This window comes from Tinamus guttatus, unplaced genomic scaffold (genome assembly GCF_059628265.1).
Source record: "Tinamus guttatus ecotype Peru unplaced genomic scaffold, ASM5962826v1 Tinamus_guttatus_pri_ptg000150l, whole genome shotgun sequence".
NCBI lineage: Eukaryota > Metazoa > Chordata > Aves > Tinamiformes > Tinamidae > Tinamus > Tinamus guttatus.
The window spans coordinates 1,861,816-1,875,295 of NW_028288684.1; the positions used below are offsets into that span (position 1 = coordinate 1,861,816).

General features: G+C 38.1%; 1 protein-coding gene across 1 annotated transcript in view; it reads right to left on the minus strand.

The window, feature by feature from the left end:
* Positions 1-13,097, minus strand: part of COG6 (component of oligomeric golgi complex 6) — a 55,021-nt gene extending 41,924 nt beyond the window's left edge. The window contains exons 1-4 of the mRNA XM_088522251.1: positions 12,954-13,097; positions 12,336-12,479; positions 11,883-11,954; positions 8,512-8,570 (exon numbers count right to left, since the gene is read on the minus strand). Coding sequence (XP_088378377.1) covers positions 8,512-8,570; positions 11,883-11,954; positions 12,336-12,479; positions 12,954-13,097 — 419 coding nt within the window. The remainder of the gene's footprint in view (positions 1-8,511; positions 8,571-11,882; positions 11,955-12,335; positions 12,480-12,953) is intronic.
* Between the last annotated feature and the right edge of the window lie 383 nt (positions 13,098-13,480).

Sequence of the window (13,480 nt, forward strand, 5' to 3'; positions counted from 1 at the left end):
TTTAAGATAACAGACGACATGAGGAAATCGAATTTTTTTACCTAAGAATTAGGCTAGAAATTAGGAAAAGGCTTTTACTGGAAAGAATAAGCAACAGCTATAAGTGCTCCAAGAACAGTAGCAGGTGCAAAAATATGTAATTACCTCTGCACTAAATGGCTGCTGAATTTATGCAAGTCATACACAGACTTGTAGGACTTGAACTTAAGACATAAAGAATCATAGAACCATTATGGTTGGAAAAGAGCTTTAAGATAATTGAGTCCAACTGTAAACCCATCACCACCCTGCCTGCTAATCAGGTGCTCAGTCCCTAAGCACCTCATCTACACGTTTCTTGAACACTGCCAGGGACAGTGACTCCACCACTTGCCTTGGCAGCCTGTTCCAACACTTCACTAGTCTTTCTGTGTAGAAATTCTTCCTAATGTCTAACCTGAACCTCTCCTGGCACAACTTGAGGCTATTTCCTCTTGTCCTATCCACAGTTACATTGGAGAAGAGATCGACTCCTGCCTCACAACAACCTCCTTTCAGGAAGTTGTGGAGAGTGATAAGGTCTCCCCTGAGCCTCCTCTCCATATGAAGTAACCCTCAGCTCCTCCTCGTAAGGTCTCTGCTCCAGCCCCTTCACCAGCTTCATTGCCCTTCTCTGAACATACTCCAGGACCTCAAAGTCCTTCTTGCAGTGAGGGGCCTAAAACTGAACACAGTATCCAAGGCGCGGCCTCCCAATGCCGAGTACAGGGGGACAGTCACTTCCCTGCTCCTGCTGGCTGCACTGTTCCTGACACAAGCCAGGAGGCCTTTAGCCACCTTGGCCACCTGGGCACACTGCTGGCTCATGTTCAGTCGACCAACACCCCCAGATCCTTTTGTGCCACACAGCTCTCCAGCCACTCTGTAGTGCTGCATGGAGTTGTTGCGACCGAAGTGCAGGACCTGGCACTTGGCCTTATTGAACTTCATACAGTTGCTCTCAGCCCATTGATCCGGCCTGTCCAGATCCCTCTCCAGAGCCTTCCTACCCTCAAGCAGATCGACCATTGATAAAGTGTCTCTCTAAAGACAGCTTGCCTTGCAATGAAGAAGTCCTGCCACATAATGCTCCCCATCTTAAAATTAAAGAGAAATACTGAATCAAACAGAAATTTATCAACAGAAGCCGCAAATTGAAGTGATTCAAAACTTTCTGCCAAACAGATTACTAAATTTCAGAAATGAAAAGCTTATTTGCTGTAAATAAACTAATAGAATTTGATCATTTTCTACTTACATACTAATCTATAATCATCACCTGTACGTATCTAAAGTCAATAATGTGAATAAGCATTTCTCACTTGCAGAACTGTACACAACAGCCATTTTATGTTATTAGGTTAATATCAATGTGAACAGAGATCAAGTTAAAAAGTAATATGTTTCCAATAAATAGATTCTTTTGTATCTTAGAGATAAAATACTGCTGAAACTGTTGTACCACATAGAAGGACAGCTTCATACAGATGCATGGTATCTTTCATAGAACCTGATAGAAAGGTATTTGAAATGCAACTGCTCTGTCTACTCTTCAGATTAGTCATCAAATTCCAAAATGTTGCCAAAGATACGAAAGGAACATACTGTTCTCCACAATCCCCTGGAATGAGACCAGAACAAATGACCTTAAACAGTAGCAGAAGGAGAACTAAATCAGATACTAAAAAAATAAAAGGTGAGACCATAGAAAAATCCATGAAAGGACAGTCCAAGAGCAGAAGGACAAATATCAGCCAGGAACTGTACTGTATAGCTGGTTCTGCACTTCATGGCAAGGTGTCTTTGCTCTCCATGACTAAAGCAGCAAATTTGGTTCTCTTTTCGGATCCATTATAGCCCTTTTGCTTGATTCCTGCTTTATGACCTCTTACATATTCTCTACGTTGGTAGAAATCACGTGCAAGTCAACTCCAGGATTTCAAGCCTTCTCCTCCCCCATAAAAAAGAGACTGACAGACAGACATGAGGGACCACTTGCAATATTATAGCAGTACATGTTCACTGGGAAACATGTTTTTTTCCCAAGAACTTTTGACTTTGTATTGAGGTGATGGTCAAATCATTCACTGAACTCTGAACAAATTGCAGTTGTTGAATTTTAGTAAAGAACAGGCTTAAATGTAATTCAATTACCACAACATAAAAATCCATATATTTTACAAGCTACAGTTAAATCTGCTATTTGCGCTCATTTTTAAAAAGTACTACTGGTTGTCTACTGAACACATGCATTTTGCTCTACTTAAGAATGCAAGCAATTAAAATTTTATAAATAACATTTTCTTTGTTACTTTTTTAATTTTATTGACATGCAGATTAACCTTAATCTTTAAAGTCTTAATCTGACCAGCAGATCAACCTTAAAAGGTAGCTGTTATACTAACAGAAAATCACCAGAAGTCAACAACATATTCCAAATATTCAAAAGCATCATCTCAAGGGAATCTCTCTCCCCTATCTTCTCACCAGTCTAAAAATATCTGTTCAAGCCACTTCAATTGACATTCTCATTCTCTCATACAGACTGGCAGCTTCTTCTCTCTTTCCACAAAACTAATTCTCACTCTCAGCAATTCTCTATTTCTGCAGGCTTATGCTCTGCAATCATCCTGAGCAGATGCATACACTCATCGAACCATCTTTATTTAATTTTATATAAATTAATACTGTAATTACCATCTTCTGGTCTCTTTCTTCAATTCTTAGGATTGTCATTTGTGGCTAACCTCGCACAGTATCTAGTAAAACTACTGTGCAGCCAGGCTTCTGGCATTCTGTGTACAGTATTTTGGAACTAAATTATCATTTCTCTAGTTTTAGAGCTGTACTGAACTCCTGGAAAACAGTTCCCAATTCAAAGTGAAAAAAGTATAGTATTACAAGTAGTTTTCTGGTTTTATGTAGAGAAGAAATGAATTAGGCTTAGGAACTGGCAAGTCACTTCATTAAAAAACACAAACAACAAGAAAAAAAACACAGGCACGGCTAAAGGAGTGAGGTCTGACAGCCTATTACCAATGGTAATAAGTAAATGTCTATTTTTTAAAAAGCAGATTCTGTTTAAAAGAAGATTTATTCCCTCATTATTATATATAAATATAAGCCAGAAATAATCTAAAAACAGTATCAGCATGCTGACACATAGAAATCTGTAGGATAACGCAGAGGGCTTTGAGCAGTTCACAGAAATTGTCAAAATTGCATCCCTCAATATTGTTTTTATATCAAAGTTAACAAAAAAAAAATTAAATATCCAGAACATAATTCTAGGCTGCAGGGAGACAGGCTGAATTGTTTGAGACGCTTTACTTCATACTATGTGATTTTACTAAAATGTGGTAAGTTAGGGTGGAAAGTCTTCAAGACTCAACTTCAAAGATAGAAAAGAAAGCAATTAGGGCTTTTTTTTCTATGTTACACTGATTCTACAGTTCAAAAATGTAAAGGACAATTTACTCTGCTTCTAGTATATGGTACAGTTATTTTAATTAGTCTAATAAATTCAGAACAAGCAACATAATTGACTGCAGAAATGCACTGACTCTGGCTTATTCCCAAGCATAACAGAGCAACTGTAGTTACAGAAGATTATTTTTTTTCTTTAATCTAAGTAACATACTCTATTTAGCATTTATAACAATCAGATCTAAAGCTCACATACTAACTTACAAGAAAAACCATGTGCTGCAGAGCAACAGCTTGAGAGCGAAAATTTTTAAAGTTTGAGACGAATATGCAATTTTCTTCCCCATCTATCTAACCAAATTCTTAATCATACATTCTGCCAACATAACTCCAAAAGAGCTCATCAGGATTACATATAGGAGACCTCAGACAGACCATTATGCTTACACATTCTACAATGTGATCAGTAGACAAGATTCCACAGTATCTACTGCCTTAATTGAAATGAGCTGAGTAAAACCAACCATCCTATACAAAAAAAAAACATATTAATAGAGATAATCACAATGGGAAACACAAAATTTCCATGTGGAAGAACACTTCTGAAAATACTACTACTCTGTGCTCAACATTTAATATATACCCTTACAGGATTCCCTATGAAGAACCTTTAGGCAAAAGCCTTAAGGAAAAAGCCCAGTTTTGAATCCATTAATTTTAGTAGTCAAAGACCACCATCATTTCATAGCCTACTGCGACTCTTCCATCCACTCCAGTAAGGAGCGAATATTCTTCTCCTTCATAGCTGCCAGCTGCCATCCCCTACTGCTTCTACCACTTTGGAACATAGAAAGAAAACTATTCCAGGCTCTGAAAATAGCCAGACACCTAACTAAATTTATATCCAAAGACAGTCTACCTAATACGTATTTATTCAGTCTAAACAAGCACGTACATACTTCCAGCTGCATTGTCAAAGTAAATTGGCAACCAAAAGCTCCCAGTGCTGGCACCTCTATGGTCAAGCTCATGCTGCCAAATGCACTTCTGAAATAAGGGATATAAACATCTATTCAAAACTTACAGAAGGTCCTTTTTCTTGAGTAACCACTCTAACTAAATTCCAAGTCTTATTTGTATAGTAAGCTGTAGAAAATTGGCATGGGTAGTTTGAGGAACCGAAAAGACTAAACAGGAGTTCAGGTAAGAAGCTTAGGAATTTGAAAATCATCTCTAACTGCAGCTAGTAAAATAGGTGATAAAATAAGGCAAAAAAAAAAAAATATAAAGCCCACATAAAGCCCAATCCTGCATAGAACCACTAACGCTGCTACTATCTTCAGCTACAGCAGAAGAGAAGGAATAACTTGTAAGGATGAAAAAAACAAAAACACTCTCAATACTCATCTAAATGTTTCTATGGCCATTGTGCACCATGAGCGTAGGCTTCTCTGCTATCATGTAGCTCCCCAAAGAAATCCACTCTGCAGGTGCTAACCCCATAGAAGGAAAATAATTTCTGCAGAAGAATTTTTATTTCCAGAAATCAAAAAATGTTGCTATTTAAGAAAATAGGTCTCTTACAATTTCAGCACTTTCTTAAATATTCATCTTATATATATAAGTGAATAAAGTTGTAACTCCAGTTATAATGGTTTTGATTACGATTTCTATTATTTCCCTAGTTTTGAAGTGAATTTGCTGTTCTTTCTTCTAACTGCAGTCAGGTTTAAACATGAAAATAATTATAAACAGCTTTGACAAAAATTTTTTTCTGACCAGAACTGACAAGACACAAAGAGGGTTAACCCAAGTCAAAGATTCAGCCAGGCACTTACTGAAAAAAAACTACAGAAACAGTATCCAACTAAGCATCCTTCATCAAAGATCAAGAGTTTCTGCATATTTCAAGATTGCATTCTTAGAAAGTTAAGTAACTTGTAAATAACTAGCTGTGAACTGTTAACTCAATTGGTCTAAGGTAAGTAACTTCCTAACTTCAGCATATTATCTAAGTGAAGATGTCATCTTACATTTTGCCTAAAATTTCAGTGTCAGATAAAAAGAAAACAAGAAAAAAGGAAAAACTTAATTAGCTTAAGTGAATGAAGTGCATCTGCAACTTTAGAGTCCCTCTTCAATTTTTTAATCCAATCATGCCATTTTCCTCCTATGAGAAAATAAGAAGCTAAAGCAAATGCTAATCATAATAAAAGATACTACTTTTGACTGATACCTAGTGAGACAAATCACTTAAACTATGATTTTGGAAGCTAAATGACCTAAAGTATGATTTTGGAAGCTATTCAGAAAAAAAAAAATGACAAAAAGGTAAAAATGGATCAGGACTGAATCTACAATTGTTGACATGGATAGAATCTAAGCTTTCCTCAAGGGCAGAGTAAACAACTTGTTCAGCAAAATGATGCAACGTATTACATCTGCTATCATAAAATATTCAGTAATTGCTAATGCAAAAAAGAAACATGTAATTAACAAAATATACCCCATTCCTCAGCACTGGCTTAGGAACTCCAACAATCCAGGCATACTGTGATATGTAAGATAATGTTTGATATTCTAAAAAATATTTCGAAGTTTAAAATTGCGCAGAAAATACTGCTGTTGTTGGTGCAGTTCTATACAATAGTAGAATCTCTTTTAATGGAGTCTAAGAAGAATTAGATGTACATCACTTGTAAGTGGATTAGACATCCTTTATTCTGCTTCAGAACAGAACTAAAGCAACTTTCCTTTACTGGAAGTCTATCCAAGAAAAAAAAAAAAAAGACCTCTATCATACAAATTCATATATTCACATTCAAAATAATAACATTATTTACAGAGCTACTAAGATGTTTAAGTGACTGGAGCACCCCTCTTAGAAGGAAAGGCTGAGAGAGCTGGAACTGTTCATCCTTCAGAAGACAAGGCTCAGTGGGGAAGATCTTAACATTGACTATAATTAATTACAGGAGCAAGCTGGACTCCTTAGTGCCCAGCTACAGGAAAAGACACAAGAGACACGAACTGAAATGCGGAAAGTTCCATCTGAACAGGGGAAAGAGCTTCTTTCCTGTGAGGATAACAGAGTTCTGCAACAGGTAAGTTAATGAAGTTGTGGAGCTTCCTTTTTGGGAGACACTCAAGAGCCATTTAGACACAATCCTAGGTGACTCTGCTTGAGCAGGGGCTTTGGGCTAGATGACCTCCGGAGGTCCCTTCCAACTTCAACTCTGTGATTCTGTGATTTAAGGCCTGCCTTTCGCTCTGCTACTTTCTTAAATTGTGATTTTACAAAATCCTTCATTCTATAACAACCAGCACTGTATTTTACTCAGCATGCTCTATTCAACTTTTAAATTTTACACAAATTACACTCTGACCTCATATTCAGACTCTCAGAGGACATGATCCATCTCTTAGCAAAGCTGACAGCATGAGCCTACTGATATTGAAAGTGGACTATCCCAAGTCATAATTTCCACTAGAAACTTATCACTGGAAATAATTATTTCTAATCTCCAATGTTCTAAATATAATTTCCAGAAGAAAGCACATAAAGCCAGGAGATTCATTCTTCTACACTGACAAAGGCTAAAGTTGTAAAACTAGATGCTCTCACCATAAAAATGATAAAGATTATATGAAACTGTCATAGATCATTATCCTCTTCCTGTGAGTCAAAATACCAAAAAGAGCAAGATACACATCTTTTCTTCCACAAGAAGCTGGAGGAACATGTGCTATTTAATGAGCTTAATGTAGAATACTCTTTCACTTTTATATCTTACAGTTAGTTTTAAATATGGAAAAAGTATGTTATCCTCCACTTTCTGTTGTTAATCTCTGCACAAGAGAGTGCTTTTCAATGGATATATTGGAATAATAGCAATAAAAAAATGGAAAGTCAATAACAGAAAGATGAGTATTGAAATACATTTAGTAATTTTTTTGTCAGGAAAGGAATTCATCCTATGTCACAGACTAAGGCAGTAGCTAAGAAGAGCAAATTCCAGTTCTCCTGCTCCCCAACACCCTTCTTTTGAAGTCCAAATCATCCTTCCTTTAAAGGCAGGTATTAGGACACAAAAACCTCAAACAAACATAAAAATAGAGAAGTTGTTTACAATTATTTATTTATAATGTGAGGGAATCCACTTAAAGGTTATAGATATCCTTTGTAGACTCACAGACCCACAGCCCTTCATATAAAAATTATTCTAAGACAGAAAACCTCCTGTTATGCAACAAATAAAATGTAATTCTTTAAGTCTGTACAAATCTTTGTGCAAATCTCTTAATTATACAGGGAAGAACAACCAGTCAGTCACCAGTCACTCCCTGGTACTGTATTACTGGAACACTAAACTAGAGAGAATCACAGAATACTTGGGATTGGAAGAGACTTCTGGAGACCATCTGGTCCAAACCTTCTGTTCAAGCAAGGTCAGCTAAAACTGTCTGTCTGTGACCATGTCAAACCATGTTTTGAATAAGTCTGAAGATGGAGACTCAACAATTCCTCTGGGCAAAGTGTTTCAGTGTTCAACCACCCTCAGAGCAAGCAAATATGTTTTTGTGTTCAAGTGGAATTAGGGGGAAAAAATAGGTTCAGAGACAACTGGAAGAATCCTACATACTTTGATTAATACAAATAAGTTATTTAAGTCCAAGAAACAAAACATATTGGTGTTTTAGGAATTCTGATCCAATGTACATCCTTATACAATCTTATAAAAACATTGCGATTTCTACTGTCAACTGGCATCTGGTAGAACGCATTCATATTTGGCACATTACCACAAGAACTTATTCTTCTCTCTAAAAAGTCATTTTTATGGCAGCAAGCACTAACACATATTCTTAGCCTTCTGTATCCTCCAGGATTAAACTACGAGTTTATCTCCAACTAAGCTACAAACAAGAATAACATGAAAAACAAAAGTGCAAACAAAAAAGCAAAGTCATTACTCAAAAATAAGAAAGGCAGAACCTGACCTAAAAATTAAAACACATCAGCACAGTCGTGTCTTTCAGGAAGAATAAATAAAGTGGTATACATACTTTTCTGCTTGGAGTTTTGTTGTTTTCACTATCAAGTCCTGGGTTTGTTCCTTTGCTGCCTAGAATATAATTAGAATTTTAAGTATACGAACAAGCACAAGCATAACAAATGTATTACACAAATTTTAGAAGCATGTAACAGTTTTGTAGTTTTCTGACTGTAAATAGTTGAAATAGTTGAAATAGTTGAAAGTAGTCTTTCAAAAGTACGACTTTTTAAAAATAAGTATTCAATAATCTTTCAGTTTCGAGGAATGAGAAGAAAAACCTTAATGAATACCCTTGCCCACATGTATCTTTATATTTACATAAATTATGTGCACATATAAATTTATTAACCATATTAAATATTAAAATGTTACAGAAATAATACAAATAGTTCTCATTTTTGTTTGGCAATCAATTGTAAATTCTTTGCTGTTGCAAATGAAAAGTGAGAAAAGTTGATCTGGATATCAAACTGCCTAGTGTCAACATCTACCAGCCATATTAGATAACATTAATACAGCTGGGCTTCTAGCTATACTCAGCTCTATTGCCCAAGAAACTTAAAGGTCTGTAAAGACTAAAGTCAATATACCTAAAATACTCATCTTGAAAACACCAGTGCTAGCCCATCACTAGAGCACGGCTCTGAATGCTCAGTGATGACAACACAACGAAATCCACGCAGAAACAATTCTGCTACAGACAGCAATTACATGACTACAGGGATTGCAGCAACAAAATTTAAGAGTTCAAAAATGTGTAAGAGTAAAACAATTCTAGTTCTTTTATCTTCCTGCTGAGGAACACAATACCACTACCTTTAGGGAGAAAAAAAAGGAATTTAAACGCATGCATGTACAAACACAAGTCCTGAAATCAAATGGAAAAATACTGCAAGGGGTGAAGGTGAGGGAGAGCTATAAAGATATTCTTGGTGAAAAATCTCAAAACTGAAATCAAGCTATATTTAACAAAGCTAAATTATTGTCTTGTCCAAAAATGAACAAGCCTCAAAACCTCTGAAAGAGTCTAATATAAGAGTGTATGCACACCAATTCATTTTGGCCCTTTATATTTGCTGCCTTAGAATAGCTCTAAAGAAAAAGCACTTAAGCAATTGTGAAAGGTGAAAACAAGAGTAGAAAACGTGCAAGTACAACTTCAGTCAGGAGGAGTCTAAATATTCCATAAATACAATAAGAGAGTACTGCTGAAGTGTAGATTTCTGAATTTTCCAAAGAAAACTATAATAGACTGGCATACAAACTTGACAGCATTTCCCGAATAACTTCAGAATAATGTTCAGATATCTTTAAGAGCTTAATATTATATATATATATTTACACACACACACACACACTTTTTAATCTTTATTTTTGTTTTAATAATATACATTGAGTTTGAATGCATCAGATTGGTGGGTGAGGGTTCACTGTTCAGCAACACCTTTCACTTAAAGGGTGAAAAAAATTTGCTTCCTTTCCAAACAAGAGTGCTCCAGATTTCCTTTCTGGATAGAAACAATTGTTAAGATAACTACTATTAGCAAGATAGCAGAAAGGAAAGAAAAGCAATTTTGCTGGAACTGAGCAGATACATCAGTGACCAGTTTTTATTTACAAGCACACAAAAAACAACTGAGATACATTATATAACAGTAAGAGCTTACAACGCAAGCAAAATGGTGTAACTGACAGAAAAGAATCAGACATGACAGAAAACTGATAACTTGGTATTTGCTATACTTCTTCTGCATCCAAAGCAAAAATATTTCTTCGCCATAGTATAATAATTAAAACATTCACTATTTTAACTCTTCTTTATCCCTGTCACACCCTAGTGTGAAACTTCTTCCATTCAACCATCACATATATTGCCACTGTCCTAGCTGTTTGCATTGAATAATGTTGTAAGCTCACAAAATACAAAATATAAAAGCTTTTAGACTAAGAGAAATATATAGACATTTTTGTATCTTGTATTTGCTCTACTATTACGCAGAGCTCTCATTACTTTTCTACCTTATGTGCAATATTCATTTCTAGAACCTGTATTTGCTCTTCTGTCGCAGTACACTGACATCTTACTCAGTTTGAGCACATGCCATCTTGACGTACTGCTACGGATAAAATACTTAACAACTGAGATTGCTAGTTCATAGGTTTATTAATTAACCTTACGATTATACGAATAAAACACAGGTTGAACTGAAGAAAGTTCTACAGGGCTCAAGAAGAAACCCTCTTTCAAGCAGGAAAAAAAAAATCCTACCTACTGATTTTAATAGTAAAAGAATGCAGGGTGGCCCTCTTTGCTCTTGTAAAGATAAGCTAGCTGCATTATATAACCTAAAGACACCAAGGAATAAAAATCAGCAAGGACACTTGACTCATCTCCACAATTGAGAGTTTAGTCAAGCAGTCCCTGAACTGCAGCAGATTTATATCCAGATGAACAGCATTAGAAAAGAAAAAAAAATGGTGCAATGGGCTGTGCTGTATGTGTATTTTCTCTCTCATGCTTTTGGAAAGAGCTTGTCAGAGTAGGAACTTTCTTAAGTTCCCTTACATATAATGTTTATGAAGTCTCTTTCATTAAAATATCTTCAGGCAAACATTAAGGGGAAAGAAAATGACTGTTTGCACAGGAGTTTGCAGGGAAGGACTTTCACTCGCATACTAAAATTCAAGTGCGATCCTATGAACAGATTTGATTTGGCAAGATATCTACACTTCAGCCTAGATGCTGATTCACAAGCCTTTTAAACTCACTACTGGACTACTAAATTTGTGCACTAAAATGAAACCAGATTTAGTAATATGCTATTAAGGTACAACTTTTATCCTCTAATATATTATGGATTGAGGGTTATTAAGCAACAAAATTATTTTTGTCACCACTCAACATCTTGAGATATAATTACAAAAGAAAAGCAAAAGGATCAAGACTGCATGTTATACTCCAAGTTATGATATACTTTCTCACAAATACAGATAAGAATTCTACGAACACGTAACTCGATAGCTGTAGCCAATGCAATGGGCATTTTAAAAATCAAATTACACAAACATAACTAATCCACTCATCTCACACATATACCAGTGAATCAAATAGTTTCTCTCCACAAAAACATTAATGGATATTACATTGATATTCCCAAAAAAGTGTATTGTTATCTGTTGAATTGGAAGTAGGAACAAAAGAAAATAAATTGCTCAATATATTTTCTACACAAGTTAAAAGAAAAATATTAATATTCTAAAGTAATACAATAGCTATACTTTGGAAATGTCTCAGTTGTTAATCCTCCAAAGAGACTGTTTAGCCTGTTAAAAGAAAGCAAAAACATATACAAAGGAAAAAATGGAAAACAAATATATTACCTTCAAACGGCTAGACATATCTTCACAACAGCTGCTCATTGCTTGCACATCTTCATTTATACTCTCAAGTTCCTATTCAAACAACAATAATACAACTTTCAAACAACAACAGCTGCTTTTTAAAATCAGGAATACCACATTTGGGCCCAACTTCATCCTACCAAAATGAGATGCCCATGTTGACAGGCACCTAAGTGCTCCGGATTAGGGTGTCAGTAGAGTAAAAACGCCTCTAAAGATCAGTGCTCACGAGGGATTTTTTTTATTATTTGTTTGAAATATAATCTCCCTCTGAGTAAGATTTTCATCATATGGTACAAATTCTGAAAGAGTTTTAGCGTAAGTATATTTGTCCCAAAAAATCAAAACATCCCTAAAACCCATTAGAAAAAAGGCGGGAAAAATAGTAGTAGTGCTCTTGAGAGATAGCTGATAAAACTGCAAGAATATTACCTCTTTAACTTGCTTGAATATGTGTACGAATTCCTCATTTATGGCCAGGCTTCGACGCTCAATGTCTCCGCGCAAGTTTCTCCGTGTGCGCAAACTGTTCTCAAAGAAAAAGGTCGAGAGCGCCTTGAGAGCTTCCAGCATCTCCTGAGAAACATGGAAAGAGCCAACATTTCCAGTGGGTTACAAAGACAGACATTACATATAACTAGCCCTAGTTGTGGTTTCAAAGAAGAGACCCCCCGTTCCCTCCCAAACAGGCTGCAGCTCGGTTGGTAAACAGCTAACGGCACCGATGAGTCTTTCTGCGTATGTTATGATACAGGGGTCTTTTGCTTTTATAAGGGCTAAAATGAGGCACATTTTATTTGGTCTGAGCATCCATTGCTGCAACACACACAAACGGGAAAGGGCTCCAGACTGAGGCTGGCAGCGCTCGGCGGCACCAACCTCCCTGCGACCGCAGGAGGACGCGGAGATGCCCGGCGTCCCCCTTGGCAAGTAACGACGAGCCTCGTTACTAGCTGAGGCCGCAGGAACCTGCGAGGGAGCCGGGCGCCGCCGCGCCGGCCCCGCGGGGCTGCCGGCCGCGCAGGCCCCGCCGCGACGGGCCGCCCTCACCTTGTCGTTGTCCAGGCGGGTCTCCAGGATCTTGTTGAGCTTGCGGGAGAGCGGGTTGGCGCCGGGGGCGGCCGGGCCGGCCGCGCCGCCGGGGAGCCCTCCCTGCGCGGCGGGCGGCGGCGGCGCCGCGGCGGTCTCGGCCATGGCGACGGCGCGGGGCCCTGTGGCGGCGCCGCGCGGGCCAGGCGGCTCCGGCGGAAACGCGCGCCCGAGCGTTTGGTTCCGCCCGCCGCAGCGCCGCCGTGGCGGCGCCTCCGGGGACCAAGGGGGAAGGAGCAGCCGCCGCCACCGCTGCTCCCAGGGCCCCTCTCCCTCCCTTCAGCAGCCCCGGGGTTTCAGGTGACCGTGGCTGGGCGACCTCGATCTTCCATTGCCCTGCCCAGGCTGTGCCGCTCATGTGTTGGCGAAGGTGCCAGCATGGCGGCGAAGGTGCCAGCATGGCAGCGAAGGCAGCGCCGTGATGGCGAAGGCAGTGCTGTGGTGGAGGCCATCCTGCGCGCCTCGGCACCCGGCTGCCGCCGTGTCCC